This window comes from Gymnoscopelus braueri (genome assembly GCF_963280865.1).
Source record: "Gymnoscopelus braueri genome assembly, chromosome: 10".
NCBI classification, from domain to species: domain Eukaryota; kingdom Metazoa; phylum Chordata; class Actinopteri; order Myctophiformes; family Myctophidae; genus Gymnoscopelus; species Gymnoscopelus braueri.
This window is the reverse complement of record NC_137611.1, coordinates 19,097,983-19,125,230: the sequence shown is the minus strand read 5'-3', so window position 1 is coordinate 19,125,230 and position 27,248 is coordinate 19,097,983. Positions and strand designations below refer to the sequence as shown.

At 39.9% G+C, this 27,248-nt stretch overlaps 1 protein-coding gene across 2 annotated transcripts; it reads right to left on the bottom strand.

Annotated features, from left to right (window-relative positions):
- Positions 1-6: 6 nt before the first annotated feature.
- On the bottom strand, positions 7-26,380 carry LOC308093813 (vasoactive intestinal polypeptide receptor-like). Of its 2 annotated transcripts, XM_080440178.1 has the most exons (13): positions 26,226-26,380; positions 23,058-23,145; positions 21,792-21,914; positions 14,585-14,697; positions 11,923-12,020; positions 9,582-9,708; positions 6,611-6,764; positions 5,267-5,327; positions 4,509-4,575; positions 4,322-4,413; positions 3,949-4,078; positions 2,417-2,458; positions 7-2,240 (listed from the first exon to the last, which is right to left on the bottom strand). In XM_080440178.1, exons 1-13 carry the CDS (start codon positions 26,277-26,279, stop codon positions 2,046-2,048), a joined length of 1,344 nt encoding a protein of 447 aa, XP_080296304.1. In that variant the 5' UTR covers positions 26,280-26,380; the 3' UTR covers positions 7-2,045. The 2 variants fall into 2 exon arrangements, with proteins under 2 accessions (XP_080296304.1, XP_080296305.1); XM_080440179.1 differs by lacking the exon at positions 2,417-2,458 and having other exon boundaries at positions 7-2,234.
- Positions 26,381-27,248: the final 868 nt, after the last annotated feature.

Sequence of the window (27,248 nt, the reverse complement as noted above, 5' to 3'; positions counted from 1 at the left end):
CAATTGTTGTTTAATACAAATGCATTGCAACTGTCACAATACATTATTACATCTTAGCAGATACAGTATGGTTAAATTCGTGATTGAATTTACTGTAAGTAAATCACACAAGTAATTTGCATGCTTCACAGTATTTAGTCATGTCAAATGTTTGATCCAGTGCAGTTCTGCATTCTGCCAGTAGCCTACCACCAAGCATTGTTTGCTCTTCATGTTTTTTTTATATATCTTTAAATATTTAACTTTTTAAGAAGGGAAATATTTAACTTTAATATGAAGGGAAGTGGTTGAACAGTGAGGTCAGGAAGACTGCAAAAAGGCCAAAAGGCTAAACTGTCAAAAGAGGAACTAATCCTTTCAAATTACAGCAGACAGACACCAAAGGTGAAATGAATAGCCTTTCATTTTCACTGATTAAGAAGCACAGGCTACAGGCTAATCCACAATACAATTATATTCATTTGATGGTGTGTTCAATAACATTTACATACACTATACACAAAATTCATATTGTAACAAACAAGGAGCACTGTACACTGAAAATACCATGAGGGAGGGAGGAGCAGGACATCTGACACTGTAAACATTAATTTCCAGTCAACACCTGAGAACTGTAAATCATCACAAATTATATAACACAGCATAAACTGCTCTTCAGATGTGTATATAGTATTTCACCTTATGTACAAAAACTGTGACATTTAGTCCGAGGTACTTTCACCTACACCTGCTCACACTTCCACATACAACTAGTAAGGTAAGATCTTCTTCAACAGGAAATTTGGTTGGCAAGTATTTAACACTGAAATGCCTTTTGAACCAACTCTTCTGAATAGCTAGTTTCTCCGGATATGTCAGCTTTTTAAAACAACATTAAACAGAGATAGACCCACTGCAACATCCATCACGTATGTTTTCATTAAGCTTAATGAATCATATTACAAAACTACACTGCAGTTACTCATATATTTACTAATAATGACGTGCTGAAAAATGAACGGAAGCTGATCACAGATACCACATCGTATAAGTCATAGTGTAGAACAAAAATGCAATGCTTTTGGACTGATAATTGAATACATCTGGTCTGATAGTTTAGGCGACACTTAAAATGAGTGACTGCTGACCAAACTAAGCACTCAGACAAAACTAAAAGCATCTGTAGTCCAAGAGATAAATTTCACAAGCGGCCGGGAGATTTTTGTTGTCTCCACTTTGGAATGCTATCAGGCAGTAATTCAGTGGAATGTATGCTGAAGTAAGGGCTGTCAAAAACAGCTAAGTGCATTGAGCGACATGAGTATTGCTCAGCCTAGTGTGTTTCATTAATATCCTTACCATTGCTCCTGTACGATATCAGCAACACACTGTGTAGGCCATTAGTTTAAGTGGTATGAGCCCTCTTGTGCAACACACCCTTTTAATAAACATATTGGTTCAAATAGGATGCCGCTCTGCCATAGCGCTCTCCATTCACAGCTTGGCATCAGATGGAAAATGTTGACCAAGAGTTATATTACCTCTTGAGCCAATAAAATTGTCTGAGGCCATATGCTCAAGACCTCACTCTGTGGAGGGTTTTAACCAGTAATGACAGTGAATTACATTTCTGGTTTGTCATGTCTTTTCTCAATGACCAGCCCTAGTTTTTTCGGCTTTTAAACACAATGAGGGTGTTTTTACTTGATTAAATGGCGTTGATATACAAATGAGGGAATGACATCAGACATGTGTCATGATCTGCTGGACTCAGACCCATGTCACCACTAGAGGTCTGTCTGTGACTGCAGTAAATGGTGTGTGCAAGCAGGAGACTAGGAACGTTATCCAAAGCCTTAATGCATGGCAGGTAATGAAACATCTCACATGGTCTGAAGCACTGTTTGACCGTAAGAAAAGATGGCAACATTACGACCCAGTTCCAACGCTCAGCACACATGGATAAGTAACAACTGTTATTTCAACCTGTACAGAGACGTGGTAGTATGATTGTGCCATCTAGCTGTCTGCCTAAACACTAATTGGCTGCATTTTCCGGCAAATTTTCAGAAGGCAGATAGGTGCTCCCCACACTCAGATGCCCGGCGTGGAGTTGGGCTGCTTTTAGTCAACATGGTGATCTGGGTACTGAAGTTGTTCCCATTGCTGCCGATAGACGGCTGATGTTGATACTTAGTGTCTGCAACCAGGAACCTCTGTAGCATCCACCTGCGCCACTTACGCTTAATCTCTCCCTGCACCTGTGGGAGAGATGAGACAGGGTTTAAAATCAAACAAGATTGAAGTAGGCGGACAAGCATTAGCAACTGTGCAGTGGACAGAATGGGAGATTTATTGAATTGAGCACATTCAAAACCTCTAACCAGGGTGTTTTGTAATCATGTTTGTATCTACACCTGTGTGTGTGCTGTCTTACCTCTCCATTAAGAAAACAGTACAAGATGGCAACAACAAAACCCTAACCCAGAGAGAGGGAGGGAGAGCGAGAGAGAGAGAGAGAAAGAGAGAAAGAGACATAATTACACAGTGAAATCCCCAGTGACAACAGTGACTTTGAAAATAACTGCCACACTGAGCATGATAGTTCAGCTGGGGAAATACTCAAAATATTCTTTCAGCACAAAAATTATCTTATAATGATGCCCAAATTCAGACCGACACAAGTTCAGCCATTTTAGACCACTGGGAAAACGTCCCCAGGGGATGTCGGTCAGTTAAAAACAGTTATAAATTAAGAATATTTTTCCATTTCTAGAGAACATGCACTTACGAGGGGACTCCAAGTTAGCTGAAATGTATGGGCCTGCACACTTCAGTTTGGTTTCCAGTGTTTACATTGGATTTCATGCTCAGTGGCTCACTAAGAGCCATACTGTCTTATTCAAACATACAAATTCAGTCACACAAACTAATCAAACCATTCGCCAAACTAATCTAACAGCCGGCAGATTCGTCGCACTGGGTGTCAGACTCACAGCGGAAGTTCGGTGAAATAACATTGGAGTCTATGAGAGCCGGCTGGACAGCTTATGAAAAAACACTATTTCTGAATGATTGAGACCTTTATAAAATACTCGGCTCAGGAAAATAAAAGAAGACATATTACACATTGTTTTCTGCTGTGTTGCTTTTCGATGTGTACACTGTATAATTTTATAGAGGTATCTAAAGATCACAAAGTACGTTTCTGAGCGGCCAAAGTATTGTGAAACTGTCCACCACTTCCTGTCTGGCAACCAAATCTCGCAATACCTCCGAGAAACGATACTTGCCGCTGTTTAGATGCCTCAATAAAATGATGTACTGTGCACAGCGAAAAGAAAGTGATTAGAAAACAACCTGTGATAGGTCTTCTTTTATATTCCTGAACTGATTACAGTATATGACAACAAAAAAAAGTAGATTTGCTGCCCCACAATTCCTTGCATGATAAATATCTAGTACAAAATAAAAGACAAACAACACATTTCTCATCTGTAATATGTAATATATGTAATATAATATTATGCATTTATATTCTTTCCTATGGATGTGAATCCTGGGAAAGAATATTTGGAATATCATAGTGACCAGCATTTCTGGATGGGTAGGGGCATCTTATGTTCCTTCAATTTCTGAAAGAACATTTAATGTATACTTGGCCGTAAATGTCTGTCATCCGACAGGAAAAATACAAAACTCTTTTTGTAGTCCATCTTCCGATCATTGTAGTTTCACCATGGGAGACCCACATCAATAACTTGCACCGCTGTTTAATTACGTATTGTATGTGTGTGTAATCGTATTCACTTAGCACCACGGCTGTCTTTTCCTAAATCCTGACATAGGACTTAACTTTTCTGATTATTCAGATGCACCCTTAGAGAATTCAAAAATGTTAATCATGTCCTATCTGACTACCTATGATCATGTTTACAGTGTGTTTTGAAATGCTTATGGAGTATTTACCTGAAAAGATCCAAGAATAAGATCGAAGACCATTCTCACTTGAGGGTGAATATGGTCGGGGATGAAGGCAAATATAATGTAATTCATCCCAAAGAGAGGTATCAACAGCAGTGTTGACTTTGCTAGCCTCCTGCAAGTAAAACGGAAACAAAATGAGAAGATATTCAGCCGTGTTCTATCTCACATCCTGGACAAAAGCTGAGTGGAAGTAATTATCTGCACTGTGCAAGAGATATCTTTGCTCAACACCAACATAATAGCAGCCAAAGCAATTTGCTACGGTGCACGTAACCTGATAAGACATGACCTTGAACCATTGCATAATAAAAACCTAAAGTTGGGAGACGCTGACATTTTTGTTTTGAAAACGTACGAGTACTGATTGGATTCCTTTCTTCCGATGTCAGGACAATTTATCTTCTGTCGGAGGATGCGGATTATACAAATGAGGAGGAAGAAGTTAACCTGCGGAGAGAATAGAAGACTGACTCATGTACTCAACATTATTATGCAGTGTTGAACACAACATGAAGCCCAGGCTGCCGAAGGCTGTGACTCACAAGTATGGTCATTAAAATGGGCGTTTTTACGATCCACCAACGGTTGTCATCAATGGTGTCCCAGCATCTGTTGGAAATGACAGAGCCGTAAGAGCTGAGGAGGAGCACCCATTCTTTAAAAAAAAATGTAATGAAAAAATGTGTATATATGTATGTGTATATATGTGTGTGTGTATATATATATATATATATATATATATATATATATATATATATATATATATTTATATATATATATATATATATATATATATATATATATATATATATATATATATAAATAAAATATATATGTGGATTGAGATGCACTCAGTGCCGATCTGCAAAAACAAACTTTCAGAAGTGGAAAAATATGCATAAGAACTCAATTTCAGTTTAAATGTGAACGCTATGGGGAGGCAATTGCTATCCTCTGGGACCCCAAATGACACCCCTGCTCCAAAACACAATTCTGCTGGTAGCGAGGGTGTCCTTGCCTGTTACAATGGTTCACCTTAGATGTCCACTGAATGCAGATATTTATTCATACACACAGTGACGGTAGTGTGCTGTTATTTTTCTGTAATCGCTGTCACAACCACATTCGAAACGTATTCACAACTAAAATGATCATCACTCATACTGTATATTACTTACTTCTTGTGGTGAAAGATAAGAAGCTACATACGACTGTGGAAGACATTTGAATTCTTGTATAAACTATAATGAGGAATCATTTTGATATTTTAATGTTCAAACAAAGAGAATGATTCACTTACCCAGGATCGTTCATATATGCCTTGGTTATCACCCATGCTGTGATAAACATGGATGGAGCCCCTGTGAACAAGAAAAACAACCAAAAGATAACGATGTTGGCGTGCTGAAGAAACCCAATACATTGTATGTATGTATGTTATCAATTATGTCTATGCTCTTAAAACAAAGATTGCATTGAATCAATTTGCAAAGCACATGTCCATTTTTGGGGGGGAAATCAGTACCTGATATTCTTCATTCAACATCGCAAAAGAAGGATCTAGTTTGTAAAAATAACCCAATTTATTTTCATTTGTGTTATAGTTTATAATTTTGTGGGAGCAGATGTCATTGGCTCACTAACTTTACATTTCTGGTCAGGTAAGACCTAAATCGACTTCACAGTTAAAAGCAACTTATTTTTGCATGTGTATCATGCATTATGAGTACATAGTTTAACCACTTAAACTGTAGTGTACAGCATATACTTAGTTGACCCAGAATAGGGAAGCTAGGGTTCAATTGGTTAATAACTTATGTAACAGCTTGTGATGGCTAAAAGCTTCAAAACTTTTTATGCTCTTCCAGCGCAGAACAGAGACGATGATGCGAAGTGATTGTGAGAGCACCAAGAGGTATGCTCTGGTCGGTTCCCAAGCTATTAATAATGCCTCCATAAAGTAATCTGATTTTGGGTATTAGCAAATCAAACAAGCATTCTGTGACTCAGTTGAAAACTGTCTCCCATTCACTGTCGACTTTCCAAAATATGTGTGTGTAATTTCGAGAATAAATAAATCTTGAATGAATGAAAAAATACAAGATCAGAGGAATGATCGTCAAACGCTGTGTAATCATGTCCTCTCCTCGTCTCCCTGAACTGAATTTAAATTAAATTTAAGAGTGGATTCTTGACTGCTGCTGACTGCTGTTAACAATGTTAATGTAGAACTGATGATGTAGATGTAAATCAAATGCGGATGTAAAGACAAGTCCATGCCATTACCATCTATCAAAAGTAATCTAAGAAACAGACTTTATTTACTTTTGGATGAACACATTTATTTCTTCATTTATTGTTTTATAACCGCTGCGGTCGTTAAGAGTAGAAGTGATTTTAAGCAAACAACATTTTAATATTTAAAATATCCTCTCGTCCCCATTGACAGATGGCATCCTTGAAAATCAGTAAGAGTGGGGGCGCCAACAGCCTCTAATACAGTCTGACAGCGAGTCGTGGGTTCGATTCCCGAGCCCTGCGCGTCACTCCCCTGTCTGTCTCTCTCTCCCTGTTATACCATCGAAATAAAAGGCAGAAAAGCCCCAAAAAATATCTTAAAAAGAAAATATATATTGGCACATACCCCAGCCAATCAGGATATACCACCAGAAGTACTTCCTCTCTGAGAAGAAGGAGACAGCCAACAAGGCGTGGAGATACAGGCCCTCCACCAGCAGCCAGAAGAAGCTTGCCATGATCCCATACTGGAAGAACACCACTGCTGCTTTACAGCCCGTCTAGGAGGAGATGTGAGAGAGTCAGTGGGGCTTTGAAAAAACAAACAGAAAAACTTGTGTTTTAATTAGTGAAATTTGAAAAAGGAGACTCTGTTCCAAACAATGCCTCTAAGGTTATGCTTTCATTTATCCCAAGATTATTTTTCATTACACCACTTTATTTAACCCTTAAAGACCTGAGGCCGATTCTATGACTTCTAAATCAGTAGTTCGCACACTTTCAAGATTTTCTGAAAATGATCAAAAATAGTTGATGTACAAGCTCACAGCAAGGCATGAAGTGACGCGCTGTGAGCTTGTATATCTGCTATTTGTGAATAGACAACGCAAAAATGTAAAATGACACAGACGCTTTCCCGGTTTTAATGAGTTAAGTGAACCAATGGTAATTTACTCACAGAAAGTCCATGGTGAGCAAACAATTTACAATTTACAATGTATGCATTTGGCAGATGCTCTTACCCAGAGAGACTCGCAAAGTGCAAGATTGGAGTAAGGAGCGTGAACCCTAATCAACAAACAACTGGGTAATTGGCCAAGTAAATAGAGTGCAAAGAAAACAATTACAAGGGCTACAAAGTAGCGGTACAAAGTAGCAGTAATAGTATAAACCTGAGCTATTATTATTATCATTATTACAAAGTATCTAGACTAACATGCAAGCAAAACATGCTGATGGAAAGCATGTACATGTATACAGATAGACTGGATAGTGATTATCAGATTTGGTTTCACAGTAATATATACAGTATATGGGTTGCCTTTCGGATGTGATTATATTCTAAACATGCTGATAGTAACTGATTTGTCTGCTCTGCAAACATTAAAATGTCATCAACAGTTTTCATTCAGCCTTTGAGTCACATAAACAGAGTTTTTTTTGTGTACATTTGTATAGTGATTCGAGGCCGCTGACTGGTTATTCAAAATTAGACTTAACTAAATTCGTTCCCCGGTTAGCCTTCAACCAGGATTGTAAGCGGCTCACTCCTTGTGAGTGACATCCTCAATGTGTCTTATCCCGGGGCCCCCACATTCTTTTATGTTATTATTATCATGAATTTTAACTTTTGATTGATTGATTTTTCTTTATTAAAGTGTTATGCTTCCAAAGAAGCCCAGCCCATATGGACTTACAGGACACTTTTCCATACATAAACAATGAACCGACATGACAATTTTCAAAAAATCTTCAATAACCAACTAAAACACCCAAGCTACATACAGGGCAAATTACATATAATACAACCTAAAATACAACACTAAGTACATTTAGATTTTCTGCATTTTTGCATAGCTGTTTTTGTTGCACTGTTGTTTTGTCCAGATGTTTGATTGCTGAATGTTTAATGAATCTCGTTGGAAACAAGCCATTGGCTTTTTTGAGTCATCCATTTGGCATGTTTTTAACCAGCTGCACTGCTGGTACTTTTAAAAGTCATCAATAAAGTATTCAATCAATCAGTCAATATGAAGATGGTCAAATGAAACATTATCAGATCCCGTGGTAACATGTGATGGTCAATTTCAGCCAAAGAACGGCAGGATGATGGTAGCTGGAGCCTGGCTAATGCAAGGGACGATCAAGCTCCAATCCCGATGATACCCAATCACTTCAACAGGAAGTAAAACATAAACTAGTCTGAAAGCTGGAGAAATGGGCTTGTGGCCAAAGTTTATCAGCTCAAATGTGCGGACCTGGGCATAACAGACAATACATTTAATACATGCTGTTTTAACAATACCAGACTATGGAAGAACTATATAGGCTAGAGTGTGTTTGTTTCGAGACTGCTGCAATAAATACTAACAATTCAATCGCCAACTTGGATGGATAAAAAAGGATTAAAACGTTATGAATGTCAAAATGTTCAGTACCAGTTAGGTGTACAGGATCATATTGGTCTAGTGCTGTCCTGCCCTGGAGTTAATGTAGAACAGTACATAATCTCATTTTCTACCACCCATGTTTGGCTGGAGTGCTTGAGGTCCTTTTAGAGGACTAGCAGCTGTGTTTGGACCAGTAATCTGTGTCCCTTGAGGACAGATCCTCAAACACAGCCATTAATCGCTTGCAGAACATAAAAACGTTCCTGTGTGTTATAAAACATAAAGATAAATGAAAAGTAACTGACTCAATTTGACTAAAATATAAGCATTATTTGAGATTGTGTATCTTCCTATAGTTTATTCAGAAGTATTCATTGTCCCTCATACTGTAGCTTTGCTACTGTGATGCTGTCACTTTTGAAAGATGATTGAGAAAGCCTATTTTCAGTCCTCACTCAGGCTAAAGTATGCAAACACAAGAGTAACTCTCACGACATCCTGCTGAACAGAGAGGCTCATAGGAAACACTGGTCAGAGGAGTTTAAGGCCTTGACAAACACTGCTACACCCAGGAGTTCTTGAATGATCATTGTTAAGCAAACTTGGAGACAAAGCATTTAAAACTAACAGCGCTGGTTGAGTACGGATGCCAAGAGAAAAGAAAGCTTGTGCAACACAGGGGATAGAGTTTGCTGTAGCTCATGGTTTATACTTCGTCATTCGTCTGTGTTGTGTACCATATTAAATAGACAATTTGCTATTTTCAGCATGCGACACTGTTGTGTGACAGAGTATAAATTATGCATGACATGATCTACAATGTTGAAAGTTTGAATTAGGCACAAATAAAACCAATACACTGTGTAAAGCCATTAACTAAATGGAAAAATATTGAGAGAATAAAGTCCTATCGATAATGTATTAAGATGAGAGAATAAAGTCGTGTCAACATACTGTATTGAGATCAATATGAATGCAAGTACTCACAGAGGAGTTGCAGGAGTCGTCACCAACTTCATATAGAACCACGTCCTTGATGAACACAGCGATGGCTTTCAGTATGAACGACACAAACAGATTCATGTGGATGTAGTTCCTTGTACAGTGCAACTTCCTATAAAAGAATATACAGTATCAATGCTAAGCGTAGAGAGTGTTTAACCCTTTTTGTAATCTCAATAAAGGTAATGAATTAATCTAAAAGTGATATCACATTTGAAAAGGTACATATCGTCGCTGTCGGGCAGAAACCTTGGGTCTCTATATTTCAGCTTTTTGTGTTTTTTCGTAAATTAATGCCCTATTTCGTCATACCACAGTGTCACACAAAAGCAGCAATTTTTTTTGCTATTCATAGCTATTTTTGATTTTTGAAAAAGTTGAAATTGAAAGTGAAAGTGGTTAAGTATGTCGGTAGGTTTTATAAACTAGACAGCCAATCCGACTGATATGCCCGTAAATGGAGATCTCTGTATCTGTCAGTCCTTGTTCCTTTTATACCCATATATGGAGATCTCTGTATCTCTCAGTCCATGTCCCTTTTATGCCCATATCTGGAGATCCCTGATGTCATCAGTATATACCCATATATGGGTATACCCCCTTTTGTGCCCATATATGGAGCTGACTGATTTGTTGAGGTTAGACAACACACTACATATTTCTGCGCAGCTGCATTGGGAACTCCTTATATGGTTATGGCTGAGTCATGGCGACATTAGCGTGACGTCAGAGGTCTGCCCGAGGTTAGACAACACACTACATATTTCTGCGCAGCTGCATTGGGAACTCCTTATATGGTTATGGCTGAGCCATTGGCGACATGAGCGTGATGTCAGAGGTCCTGGTGACATGAGCGTGACGTCAGAGGTCCTGGTGACATGAGCGTGACGTCAGAGGTCCGTCTGGCCTGTCGGTCCTCCCTTAAGCCAATTTTAAGATAGGATATTGAACCAATGAAAAGTGTTAACAAGAGCTTGAGACTAAATAATAACTACATTGGATCCATTGGAACACTCTTTTATCCATTTCCTGAAAAGTAACAGTATTGGACTCACGGGGTTTACACCCAACAGCGACGATATGTTACACTGTATGGCCGGCCATAAAACAAGTGCATGAGTGTATGAACTGACAGTGAGTACAGAGGCAACAAATTGGTTGGTATTGCGAAATGAGTTCCACTGCTATAAATACTGTGTTCTGAGTGTTCTCAAACAAATGCCTTCCCAGTGATGTCCTGTGATTGGGGAGAATTGTATAAGCCCATTAGACGAGTAATCATGGCAGAATGGGTGTGTGATGACACACGGTATCAACCAGCTGCCTGAAAAGTTGAGTCTGCAAGTGCACATAAACAGGGCGATTCTCTGCACATCCTGTGTGAGCAGACCACCCCTCAGTCAAGAAATATGCTAACCTCACTGCCTGACCCTGTGAAATAAACATCACTCACTGTTTACCCGCCCGCTCACACACATAGACACGCATGCAAACAAACAGTCATGCAGGAACACGTATTGGTGTCTACATGCGCACAGAGACACACACACACACAGTCGTGCGTGCCGTGAATCTTCAGTTAGATAACGTCTGATCTTTTGAAAGCAATACAGGAAGGCCCCTTAAACCCAACACCCACACACACGCGCGTGCAAGCACGCACGCACGCACGCACACACGCGCACACACACACACACACACACACGCGCACACACACACACACACACACACACACACACACTCTCTCTCTCTCTTCATCCCCACAGATATGGGTTAGTGATGAACACACGCTGGCCCTTGAGCAGTTGATTTTATGGCTGCTCATGCTCTCTTAAACACTTTGTTTGTAACAGGAGATAATGTCAAATCTGGACCAGTTGTCCGACAGAAGCTGTTAAAGGGGCATTTCACTTTATAACACTTCTGAGGTCATTTGCAGACTCCAGACAGTTTTTAAGTTCCTTGATATTTCATATTCATTCATTACTCATTTGATCAGACACCCCACCCTTAAGCCTCAACTTCAAACTCCACGTTAACCATGTTAGACTTATTGAAAACACACGTTCCTGGTTCTGGTGACTAATATTGTCCTTCTAATATGTGAGGAGACTGTAATTTTTCAATAAGTTATTTCATGCAGAGGGACACTGAACGCTGATTTATATTTTGTTGCACGCCGGTGTTGCGTACCGAAAATAGCAGATCTACAAGCTCACAATGCGACACAGAGCTTATAGATCTGCTATTTTCACCGTACCGAAAGGCAGCGCTGAATGACAAAGCATAAATTAAGCAGAAGCATCATTTGGATTCATCCACTTACCTAAAGAGACACAGAATGAAGATAGCAACAGTGAGAGAGATGAGAGAGACACTGTGGCCGATGGTGTAACCCACTTTGATCGCGCCATAGAAATCCCCCTGAAAGGCAACATTACAGACCCGCACACCCAGTTTAATGAATGAATAGCAATCAGCAGGTTAGCACAGGTGTGTGGTTAGTGCAGTACCCTTACGGTTCCATCTTTACTCTCAGTTAAATTAACCCTCCAGATTTGACTCTGTGTGCGTGTGTGTGTGTGCGTGCGTGCGTGCGTGCGTGCGTGCGTGCGTGCGTGCGTGCGTGCGTGCGTGCGTGCGTGCGTGCGTGCGTGCGTGCGTGCGTGCGTGCGTGCGTGCGTGCGTGCGTGCGTGCGTGCGTGCGTGCGTGCGTGTGTTTGATGGGTGTGGAAAGAGTTTGAAAAGAGATAGTGGGCAGAGCAGGAGGAGGTGGAGGAGGAATGTAAAGGTCAAGTTTGACAGGTATGAATATCCTTGTGTGGATTTTGCCAGATGCTTGATTACAGACATCTTTGATCTTAGAAATGCAGGTGCAGGTGGATTTTGATTCACATGTCTAGTTTTTTTTTGCAGATGGCCACAGTCTTGCTGGCGGGACAGGGGAAGAGGTGCTGTACATGAGATACGGCTCATTCTGGAAAAAAGATTCAGTGCTGTTCAGGACATGATTGAATTGGTAATATCAGTTGACTCTAGAGCCAGACTGATATATCGTTTCAGTGTTATGTATCAGCCATTATTTGACTTTTTGGACGACGATCTGTTCTAGCAATTTTGCAGCCGATGAGTGTCCGATTTTTAACCACTTTCAACCTGGCATCACTATGTCAGAGGAAATTTCTAAAGAAATCAAGTTTTTTAGATATCAGATCTACAAGCTCGCAACGCGACATGTTAATGATAATGAGGTTGTAGATATTTACACCGGTGTGCATAAACACAAATCATGGTTGAGGACACATGAAATAGTGCAAGAGGTCTTTAGTTTATCTGAATGCATATAATAGAAATAGAAACTCTTAAGGTCCTTACACACCGGGGCGATTTTTTTCATGCGAATATTACGTTTTCTTTTTAAACCTTATAAAGTCAATGCAAGCTTCCACACCAGTTTCGCGGAGCGAAAAAAGCGTCTTTTAATTATTCGGAACGAGTCCGAATTTTGCGTATATTCGCATATTCGCCGGTGTGTAACCGCCTTTAGTCATGGAGTTACATTTATAAATATTTATTTTCCCTAAAAGCGTATTGAGTCTATCTGGTCATTAAATGCTTAAATTGTTTTCTATATCTGATCATAGAAACCTGTATACACTAGTGTTTTAGTGGAAAAATGATAAAAAGTGTAACCCCTTGTGACTAACGACTGACTGATATAGTATGATACAGAAATGGCGGTGTCTCAAAAATGTGTGGGGGAAAAATTGATTCAGAAGAAGTTTAATTTAAAAATTGATCCAGTGTAAATATGATATTTAGCATGTACAATGAATATTAATACTATTTTCTCTACCAATTAAAGAATGATAAAATGTGGAAATCAAACACTTTGATTTTATTTTTAATTTTGTGTTAGTTACAGTAGTAGTCAAGCACAGTGACACTATTTTAACATAAATGCATTTGAAGTTAAAAGCACAACAGGTCAAGTCACAGTTCATAGATATCCCAAGATTTCATAGAATGTAAAACATGCTGTTAAGGGTTTGCTTATAAATCTTGGTGCGGAGACATTCTTACGAAGGAGTCAAATACTTTATGCTTGCTATAGTAGTATAGTTGTCACAGGGAAAATGGCATTCAAGGGAAATTGACAGGGGAGCGCTTGTTTTATAGGCACGGGGCGGTGCTGCGAGGCGGGGCTTTGATGCGAGGACGACGACCACAACAACAACATACTAACCAGGAAGCTACGCTAGGGGAACGCTGAAAATAAAATGGATAATATGAGAGAAATACTCAAGTAAAGTACGAATACCTCAAAATTGTACTTGAGTAAATCTACTTTGTTACTTTGCACCACTAGTACAAGCCTCAGTGGCGCACTTCGATAATCATTGGACTCCCCACCCACTACCACTGGGAGCCGGGGTTTGACTCCAGCTTGGGACATTACTTTTTCAAACAACCGCGGACTACTTTTTTTTCGCTGATAAAGTATAGTTTTGGACCATGACGGAAGGCGCTCCGACTTAGCAGACCTTGAGGCCGAGGAGTCGCGCCCGAGCGCCTCCAGGCGCGAGTGCCCGCGACGACCGGCCGATGGTCTGCTAGTCGACTTAAGCGCCGTCCGAGTTATGTACCGATAGGCACAGAATCGTAAATGATGTTGTGTGGGGACTGCGTTTGCCCCAAGTGCCACTCACTGCACTAACATAGCCCGCCAGGCCCGCCCCCTGGTGTGTGTGTGTGTGTGTGTGTGTGTGTGTGTGTGTGTGTGTGTGTGTGTGTGTGTGTGTGTGTGTACACGCGCGCGTGTGTGCGTGCTGGTTTGTGCATGCGTGCGTGTGTGGTGTGGGGCTCATGTCTGGCTTGCATTGCCCTCTAGCGTTGATTCTACAGAATTGCATGAGGGGCATGAAAACAAGCGTACCCCTTTCAATTTCCCTGGAATGCCATTTTCCCTGTAACATAGTAGTACCTACCGTGGCCGCCTCATCATCCACAGTGCTGTTAGGATTGTACCCACAGTCCAACCAATATGAGTCTGCGTTCATCTGGGGCCAGGCATCTCCAGTGCAGGTTTTTGATAGGTTTCCTGAGGAGCAGAGAGACATGGGGTGAATTCATATTCAACAACAACCATGCAGCGTTCTTCGGGTGCTGCGAGGCAATGGCTTTCTTTAAAGTACATTTAGCCACATTTAATTATCTCACACTGACTGAGTGTGAGATTCTTCAATGAACTTATAGGCTAAATCTGCCATTACTGTCTGGTTGTACAGATAGACCAGGAAGATTACGGTCTGGTTAGGCCAGGAGGCCATGGCTGTGGAGTACATAGACAACAGGCAACTCAATGATACATTATTGACTTCAGCTGTTCCCATTCCAAACAGACACAATGTGCTCTTATTTGAGAATACATTTACACTCCTCCATTTCTTATTTGATAACACATGAGCAGAACAGAATAGAACTTTAGGGCTATCATAGGACACATACCACATGAAAATTAATGAATCTTTTTAGAATAAGAATTATTTTTAAAAAGTAGACAGAGAAGTGTTTTTGTGCCAGATGCAAATGTAGGGCTAAATTCCACCATCTACTGAATGTCTGGACATTCTTAGGGGTGATCACACCGAAACGAGTCGCTACAGGTGCAGAGTAGACCCTTCTTCCTTGCAAACAGGGGATGTGTCAGGAAGCATTTTTTTTCTACCACTGTAGTAGGGCTGGGCAGTTAACCGAAAATATATCTAAACTGATATTTAGAAGCAATAAACGACTTATACCGAGTAATCGAGAAACAAGATTTGTTTTGTTTTTGGTGTTTTTATGTCAACGAATGGTCATGAAAATGTTTTAATATATGTTTTTGTAATAACTTCTAAATCAATTAGTCTGATTAACCAATTAACCCTATATTATACTTTGTTGTACAATGGTGGTGTACATAAATAGTGAAAGTAACCGACACGTTGTGAGCTTGTGTTCTGCTATTTTCACTATTTCTTTTTTTCTTTTTAATAATCGTTTAATTAATCGTAATCGAGGCAAAAGTATGAAATAATCATGATGTTGATTTGAAGTCATATCACCCAGCCCTATACACTGTAGCGCTCCTGGTTAACAAAGTGCACACCAAGCATGCCATAGGAAAACAATCGTTTTGGTGGAGATGTGTTTTGCTGGCAGGTAACTTTGCCCTCACGGTGGTTCCCTATAGCATTTTGTAGTGCCTCCTAAAGGGCAGCATCTCAAACTGCAGGATCATAACCATTAAAAAATAAATAAATCACAAAGTCACTGCTGTTTGTTTTTCTAAATTTTCCAAATGTATCATCAGCTAACAGGATGTATGAATATTCAGATGAGGAGGCACAACCATTAATCATTTGTTGTAATGCAAGGCCAGCATTACAAAACTCACGAGCCGTATCTAATCCTGTAAACAGCAGAAGAAACAGAAATGCACGTCTCTAAATTTGTTCAGCCTCATATTGTGCAATACCTATTCTTAGCTATTTCTTCCCAGTTCATAAAGGGATAGAGCTGTCCGTATTGTTGCCAAGCTAATCCCCACGTCTTCAAATCACTCTGTTCCTTATTTCAACAGTGACACAATCTATGCAAATAGATCTGTGGGTAGAAGATTGAAAGTACTGCAAGACATTCCTCCAATGACATTGCATGACCATATTATAAGGCCAGGGTACATTTGGAAAACACCAAAATCTCAATGCCTTTCAAACTTATTTTGCTGTAATATTGTTTTTAAACTCTGCTCAGATGGCAAATACCCTGAGTGCCATATCTGCACCCGTAACGCGTTGTGAGCTTGTAGATCTGCTATTTTAGGCTGTCGTGCGACGAAGTAGCCTATAAATCAGGCTTTATACCCATCCCAAACAACATGACAAGACACAAAGGATGTAATAAGCCCATGCTGTTTTAGCTCATGCCACCGTTGGATATGACTTGTTTGAGGGATCGCCAGAAGAATGCTTTCATCATCTCCCGAAACAAGACTGGGATTTTTCGATGTCGAAGTAGGACTGGAGAGCTCATATGAGTTTAATCAGCACGGCATCTTTTTGATCAGGGGGTTTGTTCCCTTGCGGTGACATAATCCAGAAACTGCTTTATCACACCTTATCATGTCTTGAAAGAGGGACTTTCCTTTAGCGGTCCCCTAACGAGTTTTCATAAAGTCAAATATTGCCATCTGCCATTTCTCAGAAGTGACTGTGAGTGTAAATGAAGACGTATGGCAGTGCATAGGGCATCGGTCTTGATCAAACGTCCTCATTAATGTTTGAGGACATGTTGATACATTGCAAGCTTGTACAGCATGGCAAGATTGTGTGGATATTAATAGCTCATCACTACTGCATAACCGTTTTGGAAACATAGTTCTGTGATACTGGGGATTCGGTCTGTAAACCAGTTATCGTCTTGTCTTTCAAGAACTGAAATTACCTACAAGTCCTTTTCTTTGTGTGTATCATATGAGTCACTTTTCCCCCCAAAATACTGGAAATCTGTTTTTGAAATTAGATTCTTCATCTGTGCGCTGGCTGTGTCATTGCAAGAAGAGGAATGGCAGTGTGCTTAGCAATAGACCTCCCAGGTGAACTATTCTCAGTGGTGGAAAGTAGCTAAGTACATGTACTCAAGTACTGTACTTGTCTTGAGTACATTGAGTACTTACAATTTTGAGGTATTTGTACTTTACTTGAGTATTTCCAATTTCCAATACTTTTACTTCTACTCCACTACATCTCGGAGGCAAATATTATACTTTTACTCCACTACAATTATTTGAAACCTTTAGTTACTAGTTACTTTGTAGATTTTGATTATTATTACAAAACATATCACTTCAGCCCTAAATACATTTCGGTCATCTGAAAATAGCCGATCTACAAGCTCACAATGCGTCGCGATGCGACGCATTGTGAGCTTTTAGATCTGCTATTTTCAACAGATTTTTATGCATTTGAAAACTTGAAATGGGACATTCTGCATAATGAGTACTTTTACTTTTTCGAACTTTAAGTACATTTTGACGCCAATACTATTGTACTTTAAGTACATTTTGAATTCCGGAGTTTCACTTGTAACAGAGTATTTCTATATTGCAGTATTCATACTTTTACTTAGTAAAACATGTCTTTTCCCACCACTGAGTATTCTAAAGTGCAAAGACAACTCCAAGCTCAGCTACCGCCCCCCCCCCCCCCCCCAAGCTGAATTTATGACTTGGCCCATGAATCTCAGTGACGCCATGTTTCACAATGCTTGTTTTTCTGGGGATGAGACACATAAAATGAACGTCTCCTGATCTTTAAGTGCGTCAGAAGAGAGTCTTTTGCAACTGTGATTGACATCTAAATGATAACCAAAACCAGCAGCAAACCACACAGTAAAATCCCCTGTGTTCCTTCTGAGAGTACATAGTGTGTACATTATAAAACCTTAAATGAACTCGGATGAGGATTTTACGGCGCAGGTTGAGACATCCAGTAGGTTTTCAAGGTGTACTATAAACACAAAAGCAGTTGTTCCAAGCCTTTTCTAGATCAGGGCCCACTTGAAATAGTATAGAGTACAAGAACATAGACAACAAAGATGATATAACTCCTACTGAAGTGATATTTGCAAAACAGAGTGACATTTGCCAAACCTATAGTGGTAATAAACAAGACAGGTTCACCTAATAACACGGTCTAAATGTGATCTAAATATGAATCAAAAGCAGCGCAGGCTTTACTGGAAACACTCAACACACGGTGGTGTTGTAATGTGTCATCGGTATAACCTCCATAACAGAATAATTAAGAAAGCATATTGCCTGTTTTTTTGAGTGTTTTCTTTTTAACTCCTGACTTAGATGACCGGGGCACCGCAGGCCTCTACACTTGATCCACTCCTTTTTCCGCTCCAAATCTACAAACTCACAATGTGTCACAACGCAACGCGTTGTGAGCTTGTAGAGCAGCTATTTTTGCAGAATGTTCCAATTTTCCATACTTTTACTTCTACTCCACTACATCTCAGAGGAAAACATTGCACTTTTTATTCCACTACAGTTATTTGTAATCTTTAGTTACTAGTTACTTTGTAGATTTAGATTATTATTACAAAAAATATATATATACACTTTGGCTATTTGAAAATAGCTGCTCTACAAGCCCACAACGCGTCGCATAGATCTGCTATTTTCAAAGGATTTTTATACATTTCATACATTTAAGAACTTGTGAAATGGGACATTCTGCATAATGAGTACTTTTACTTTTGGTACTTTAAGGTATATTTTGATGCCAATACTTTTGTACTTTTACTCAAGTACATTTTTAATACCAAACTTGTACTTGTAACAGACTATTTCTACAATATAGGGTATTGATACTTTTGCTTAAAGGAGGAGTTCACCCAAAAAATGACTTATTTTCTATCAATTACACACCCTATGAAGCCTTGAATCCATGGATTCTTTTTAGTTTTTGTCGCATTCCTAAGCTAATAATTTGATTCCCGTCTCCTACCGGCTAATGTATCCGGTAGGAGACACAAAGTAGATTATTTGTGTCTCCTACCGGAAATACACCCGGTAATCAAATTATTGGCTTAGGAATGCCACAAAAACAAAAATAAATCCATGAAATCAAGGCTTCATGGGGTGTGTAATTGATAGAAAATAAGACTGGGATATACTGGAATATTTTTTTGGGTGAACTCCTCCTTTAAGTTCAAAATGTGAGTACTTTTTCCACCACTGTGCAGAGTTATGGGACTGTTGATGACAGGTCAGTGAAATACACCTCTGCTGCCTTCAACCCCAAATATCCAAATTCTCTCTCTCTCTCTCTCTCTCTCTCTCTCTCTCTCTCTCTCTCTCTCTCTCTCTCTCTCTCTCTCTCTCTCTCTCTCTCTCTCTCTCTCTCTCTCTCTCTCTCTCTCTCTCTCTCTCTCTTTTCCCTGGGGTGCTCTGTCCTCTCTCAGGTCAACCTGTCTCCCATCTGGGTCACATCACTCCTACCCACTCCTACCCAGAAGCCCTCCTGTCTCTGCTTGTGAACCCTTCACATGTTGATGATGGATGGACCCGCTGAAGGCTAAGCCCCTCCCATGTCCTGAACATGACATCATGGGAAAAGTAGGATGGATTGTAGGAAGGCTTGCCCACCTTTATAGCGTGGTAAAGAGGCCATAGTATACTTCCCAGAGTTGTAGGGGCATAAATGTGGATAGACTCTAGTTACGTCAGCTGCAAATCACTGACATAATCACTGACATAGCCACTGAGACACACAGTATTGGTACAGTGGAAGACAGCAGATGATACCATCATATGCATACTGTATCTCCACTAGGCCGGGTATCCAGTATGTGTGTCCTTCAACTATAGCGTGACGTATTACTCCATATTTGGTCGTGGTTTCAGCCTGATCTGACTGGCCTTTCACTTCCATTATTAAATTAAAGTTTTTTTTAAAGAAATATGTGGAAAGGGGCATTTGGTGCTGATCGGTCCGGTAGTTTGTGGGATTAGCCCCAGATAGACAGACAAAGGTAAAAACATAAGCTCCCCCCTTGCCTTCAGCCTGGCGGAGATAACTACACAGAAAATAGCAAGTACATGTAGGACTATGTACGCATGTATGAGAGGTAGGAACTACAACTACTATTTGATACTTGATACTACTACTAATATAATAGTAAATAGACAAAAAGTAATTATTAGTAAAGACGTTGTGCTAGATTTCAAATTAACCTCAGTCTGCACTACTTGCGGAAAGTAAAAAGTACACTGTATTATGATGAAAGGCTACATGTCATTGAAATGAATAATTTGTTTCTAGAAGCCACTTAAACTGATAAGAGAACATGTCTCAAAAGTGCGGCGCTGCTTTGAGACGGAGGCCTCAAAGCTCAACTGAAGTCAAATAAACAATTCCCTTTAATGCGAGCGACACAGCGCTATTACACAGAGGAGATAAAACGCACTAATTAATGGAAGATTAGAGATAGCAGAAGCTCAAAGTAAATCCATCTTGCCAACTCTTAACAGCCCTTCCAAGAGCCAATGGGTTTCTTTATGCATAATTAATCAACATCTGTATTAGCCATGTCCTAAGTGAGAAGAGATGTGGAAACACAAAACATCAAAAACTTGAAACAGTAATTGTTCAGTAGACCTACATATTTCATATCATATTTCATCACACAAGTGTAGAGCCCATCAAATAATAGCCACAGATTGTGCCTTTGATCAGAGGAGGACACAGCAATCGTGACATTGCAGTGCTACGAAAATGTAAGTTTAGATATAACTTCACTCTGCCATGATTTTGGTGCAGATGCTAGGATTGATGTTTTACCTGGTATCCTAGTTTCTTTGAAACTAGGATACTAGGTTTTGTAGGATTTGAGGCTAAATCTCATCAAATGGTGCTCTGTGGCTCAAATGCCAAATAAATAATGGACCCTGATATGAAAAGGGTTGAAAACCACTGGGTTTGGAGAAAGAGGGGCGGAATGTAACAGAGGTCATGTCCCAGATTCAATCCTCTGACGTCACATGTTTAATATATTCACTTCAGTCTATGGGGCCACTGGGACACTAACTTTCTGTAAAAACAAAACGCCCTGAGGGTTCTCTCTCTGATGTTTTGAATATGAAAATGTACAATTGTATTCCCTGTGCATTTGTTTAATGAACTATGAAAAACATAATTAAAGTGATATATGAAAATATGAATCCTTGGTGTATTATGACAGCAAGAGGAGGAATTATGGTCTTTCTGCTAGATATATAAAGTCCCATTATCCAGTCATCCTTCTGAATGCCCAGAGACCATTTCTTAATGCATGATTGCACCTTTTGACTTCACCTGTCTGTCTGTAGGCCCCTGCACCCTCAGGCCAGCAGGAATGCTTGCAGTACAGTAAACACGTGCTCTCTGTCTCGTTCTGTCTGTCTGTCTGTCTGTCTGTCTGTCTCTCTGTCTGTCTGTCTGTCTGTCTGTCTGTCTGTCTGTCTGTCTGTCTGTCTGTCTGTCTGTCTGTCTGTCTGTCTGTCTGTCTGTCTGTCTGTCTGTCTGTCTGTCTATCTATCTCTCTCTCTTCACGGACACACACAGGCACACGCACCACCCTGTGTTGTTAAATGGATCTTACCCACATAGAAGTGGCTAGTGTGGCTACTGAAGAAGACGAAATATCGGGGACAAGGGATGGTGACGACCTCGCCGACGTCGGCACTGGGCCAGCACACTACCTTATCCCACATCCCACTGCAACCTGAGAGAGACACACACACAGTGAGACAGAGATAAAGAGAGAGGCAGAGAAATACAATGGCAAACAGAGCAGTGAAGAGATGCTGGAAGGCTCAAACATGTGAGGACAAGATATTACAAACGGACACACATGCATGCAACCATCCAGCCATTATGAACAAAGTACATTTAAAAATCCACAGTGGGATAAGCGCGGTGACAATGGCCAAACTGATTTGTGTTTCTTTAGTAGGACACATGAACCTGGAGCATTCAAGGTTTCCATGGCAGCTGAAATGTGTTTACTCAGGTCCACTGCTGCTACGGCCCCCGGGACCGCACCACCACCATGACTAATAAAAACGGTCCCGTCCTTCATTCTGTCCGTCATTAGCATTTACTTTGTTTTTCTAAACTGTTATGGCGCTCACTCTACAGCGAAGAGGGCTGTTTTTTTCTTCTTTTTCTGGTGAGTGTATTTGGAAAAATATGTACAAAGCAAACAATCAATTTCTGGAGTAAAATGGTAATTCATTTGTAATGAGCTGTACAGGGTGGGGGAAATATACACAGCAGTTTTTTTGGAGGGTGCCCATGTCAAAGAGAACTGAATTAAACACAGAGGTTGTAGACTGAGGATCAAGGATGCATATTGATCTGTTCTGGTGCAATACATGGGTACAGTGTGTGATGCCCGCTTACTATAGCAGCACATACATTTAGTCTCAGCTGTGATAAATTGAAACATCACATCAGTTGATTAAATGAATCCGCACAGGGTACAGGCCTCACTCTAGGCGCATTTTCTGAAATCAGATCTAATCAAACCGACAAAGAAAATTGTATTTTTATAAAGGAGGATGGAACACACAACAATAATACAACAATAACAACAGCAAATGGCTAATAGAGCCAGGGGTACAGCCAGGGGTACAGCATTAACCACAAATGAAAGAACACTGTTCAGCCATGTGGCCAATCATTTGATGTTATCACAGGAGGGCTAAAAGCAGACTTGTTGTCTTAAGAACGCTGCAGTGCAGCCTAATTGTCCATGTCAGTCCCATCAATCCGCACTTGTGGATATAGTAAATCAGTGGGCAGTACGCTCACATGGCAGCGTAGAACAGGAACATGTTAAACACACCAAACAAACAGCACATACCTGATGTTCTGTTCTCAATTTGTGCAGAACATGCGTCTCTCTCCCTGTCTATTTCTGTCATGATATCACACATCTGCAGCGAAGACGTCTGTCAAGGAGAGATAAGTTGTGGTGGTTATACATGCTTTCATCTATAAGAACAAGATCAGGCGGATGTCTTGGATGTCTTTACACTGTCAATCATTAATCATGCATTTAACCATAACCACTTAAACCCTCTTTAGTAAACTGGACCTGAGCTGGCTCTGTACTTACACCAAATCTCTTCGCCAAAAATTGACGATCTACAAGCTCACGTTGTACGCTTGTAGATTTGTTATTTTTGGTTAATGTTCCCCCCCCCAGAATATGTATGCTGGGGTTCTGTTGTGAGCTTGTAGATCTTCTATTTTTGGCTAATGTTCCTCCCAGAAAATGGATGATGAGGTTAGTGGTTAATAGTGGTTAATAATCACAGTTAGGTTTCGATTGGTAAAGAAACTCTATAAACCCAACCCTATATACTTCTTCGAATGACAAATAGTGAAAATAGCCGAAATAGGGATGCCAGGGTTGTGGTTAACATCATTTATTTTATTAAATTATAATTGTGATATTATAAAACAGTCTGAATTCAGTCTGACCTGAGGCTGGGATAAAATAAAACATAGCATCACCGGTGATGGAAATAAATGAGAAGAGGAAGATATCAAAAGCAGAGACATACAAGATCTATGATCTCCTGACTCCTGCAGTGCGTAAATTGTGCATCGAATCTATGGGCAAACTATCACCTCTGCTGGAGTGGGTATGAGATCAGCCTGACCTGGGCTGCCGTTCATCTCTCCTTAAGACACCCAGGGAGGACGTAGAATCAACCCTTTCATGGTGATTTAAACATATAGCCTAGTATCCCACACAGCTCTGCATGTGTGTTTGTTCAGGAAATATTTTCCATGAATCTCCAGCCATCACACTTAACAGTCACTCTTTTCGCAGCTGAAGTCAATTTATTTCTTGGCATTATCATCACTGGAGAATACTGTATGTTATCAGTAGGCCCCGCACCGTCCTCTTATAGGACCTGGAGATTTATTAGTTGTTACTTAGGGGAATGAATATCTTCTCAGAGAAGACATGAATCAAAATGAGGGTACAGGGCTATTGTTAGCGCCAATACTCTTATGGCCAGACTGCCTCTCTCGCACCTGGAAGGGGAATAGGCCTATGGTGTGACGTTCCATATGCGGACTGAGTTTTACAACCAAGAGAGAGCTGTTTCTCACCATCATCCCCACTGTCCTCATGACTGCCCACTTCCATGGCCTTCATCAGCAAAATGCTTCACTCTTCTCTGGGTTATCTTTTGTTCTTTGTTGTTTAGAATTCTTTCTTATGTTTAATTTTGCCAAGAGCAAGTGATAAACAGATTAGAATCTGCAACGTCTCATCTCTGCCTACAGCAGCCACGGCTTTTTATTTTCATTGTGCTACATAGACTATAGAGCATTCAATTAGAGTGCTGAGTGCTACACTTAACTATATGTACAGTACTGTATATAGTGTATACATTCCAGCATGAATCAAGTTTCTCCATAGAGGCTGGACATGCAGCTTTATTGGAACAGAGTCTGTTGCCATGGTGTAGGATGTACAAGGAGATAGGCAGACTATTGCTCAACTCACCTTAGTCATAGGCTATAAGCCTAATAAAGCATCTCAATACAGTAACAGGAAATTAATAACTTTGTCCCACTTTGGTGCTAAATTGGCTATAGCTTAACTCGATTTCCTGCACAACAGTCTCTGATGATTGAAAACGTGAGGCATACAAATGATACAAGATGGTTGTGTCTCTGTGGTTCTAGCCCCGTTTGGAACCTCACTCTTCGAGAGTGTGGTTCCAAACACAGGGCTACAGTATGTGCGCTCTAAAGCAGGGGTCTTCAACAGGGGGTCCGGAACCCCTAGGGGGTCCTCAGAGTTACTACAGGGGGGGTCATCAAATCTTTGTGTGATAGGATGAAAACATTTTGCATTAACCACTTGAACCCTATAGTATCCCTATAATAGGGATACTATAGGGTTCAAGTGGTTAATGCAAAATGAACTTTAGCCAAAAATAGCAGATCTACAAGCTATCAATGAAATCTATGAAAAGGTTTTAATCCGCAACACAATTAAATGTAGTGGGGGTCCCTGCTTCACTCTCTCTCAGCTAAGGGGTCCTCCTTGGCCTGAAAAAGGTTGAAGACAGACCGCGCTGCTCTAAAGACATCCCAAGGTGAACAGGCTCCGTGCGTAATGTAGGAGCGCAGTCTGGACTCGATCGTGAGGGGGAAAGTTTTCCTCACTTTTATTTATGAGGAGAAAAAAACCGAACGTATCCAGTGAAACGATATAGGCTACGAATTAATGCATTCTTAGAATAGGATGATAGATTCCAATTGCTAAAAAGAAAAGAAGAAAAAAAAAGAAAGAAGGAGAAAAGATCCGAAAGGGTTAAAATAAGTCTGAGCCATCCAAATAAAATAAAGATGGATAACGTTTTGTTTCCAGTGCGAACATAAATAAGCTAACATTACATCAGCTTTCATTTCTCTACACCCAGGGGTCTTCAACAGGGGGTCCGTGACCCTAGGGGGTCCGCCAAAATCTTTGCGTGATAGATGTGCAGATTTGCAAGCTCACAACGCCTTGCAGCGCGAGGCGTTGTGAGCTTGTAGATCGGCTATTTTCGGAGTTAGTGTAGAGGGAAAAAGAGCAGACCAAGTACAGAGCGAGGCAACGGTCAAGTTGACTAAATATAGAGGGTTTGAAAGGTTAACTGTCTAAAAATACACATTATAGCATGAATCCAACTATCTATGAAAAAGTTTGATCTGCAACACAGTTTTATACAATATGTAGTGGGGGTCCCTGCTTCATCTCTCTCTCTCTCTGCTAAGGGGTCCTTGGCCTGAAAAACGTTGAAGACCCCTACTCTACACAGTTCATAAGCTGGGTCGTGAGCTCCACTGTGGAGGCAGGATGACTCTTTGGCTGTGCAGCAGCACAAAACACTGTTTGATCAATACATTAATTGACTAATTACAGGGGAGCAACTGTCATAAACTTAACAACATAGTAGGCTAAACAACAACAGCTTGACAAACTTGCAGCATGGTACACATCAGAGTAGATACTCACATGTTCCAGCAACACGCAGAAGAGAATTATAAAGACGCCTAAGGAAACTTCCATTATTATATTCTTTGAAGATATATATTTTTTTTTTTGCGACAATAAATTAGTCTATATACAAGTCCCTGTAATAATCCACCGTCGGACCAGACGAGCAGTTCCAGTTCCAGTACTATCTGTGTGGTGTTGAAATCCTCCTCCGCCCCTAACAGTGCGGGTAGATACAACTAACCAATGGACCAGAAGCTGATAGCATGTCTGTGGACGTCATGTCGACATGGGCGTGCGTCGCTCAAACACCTACAAACGAATTCCTTTCAATTTTAACCACTTTAGCCTTGGCCTCTCATGTCTTTTGGCTAAATTTTCAAACAATCAAAAAAGAAAAAAGAAAAGTTTAATACAAAAATTAACAACAATGTCAAAACATTAAAATAAAATATTTTTCAGAAATAGTTAATCTATTTTTTGTATTTATTTATTATTATTAATATTAATATTATTATTATTATTATTATTATTATTATTTAAAAGAAGAATATTAACATAGTATTTCATTATCATTTAATAATAATAATAATTAATATTATTTAGGCTGCGAAGGTTTTTAAAACACACAAGACCCAGAGACAAAGATATCAGTGAATATTTTTGCATATCCACTCATGCAAATACACATTTCCATATACAGTGTTTTTATAATTGCATGTATTGTTATGTGGCAGCTGGTATTTGTCCAAATTGCCCTAGAGACAAAATAGAATAACCAGGAACCTTGATTCCCATTCACTGTATTAACAAAACCAAAATAAATAAATAGAATATGCATAACAGAGTAACTTTGGTTATTTTAGTGGACAAATAAGTTGTACGTGCACATAATATAGATACAATTATGTTAAGTCTTAATCAAATTCAAATAGTATTAAACACTCCAATGATCCAACTCCAGATATGGAGTTAATAGGGCATTGATGCAATTCTGAGAAAGTGACATAACGAGTTAATGGACAAAATCAGGTGGTGACT

Excerpts from the sequence above, each read along its gene's own strand:
- LOC308093813 (XM_080440178.1), bottom strand. The coding sequence starts at position 26,279 with ATGGAAGTTTCCTTAGGCGTCTTTATAATTCTCTTCTGCGTGTTGCTG. Across the intron at positions 21,915-23,057 it reads AATTGAGAACAGAACATCAG|GTTGCAGTGGGATGTGGGAT; the intron begins GTATGTGCTGTT and ends TGTCTCTCTCAG. Across the intron at positions 2,241-2,416 it reads ACTGTTTTCTTAATGGAGAG|GTGCAGGGAGAGATTAAGCG; the intron begins GTAAGACAGCAC and ends TCTCTCCCACAG.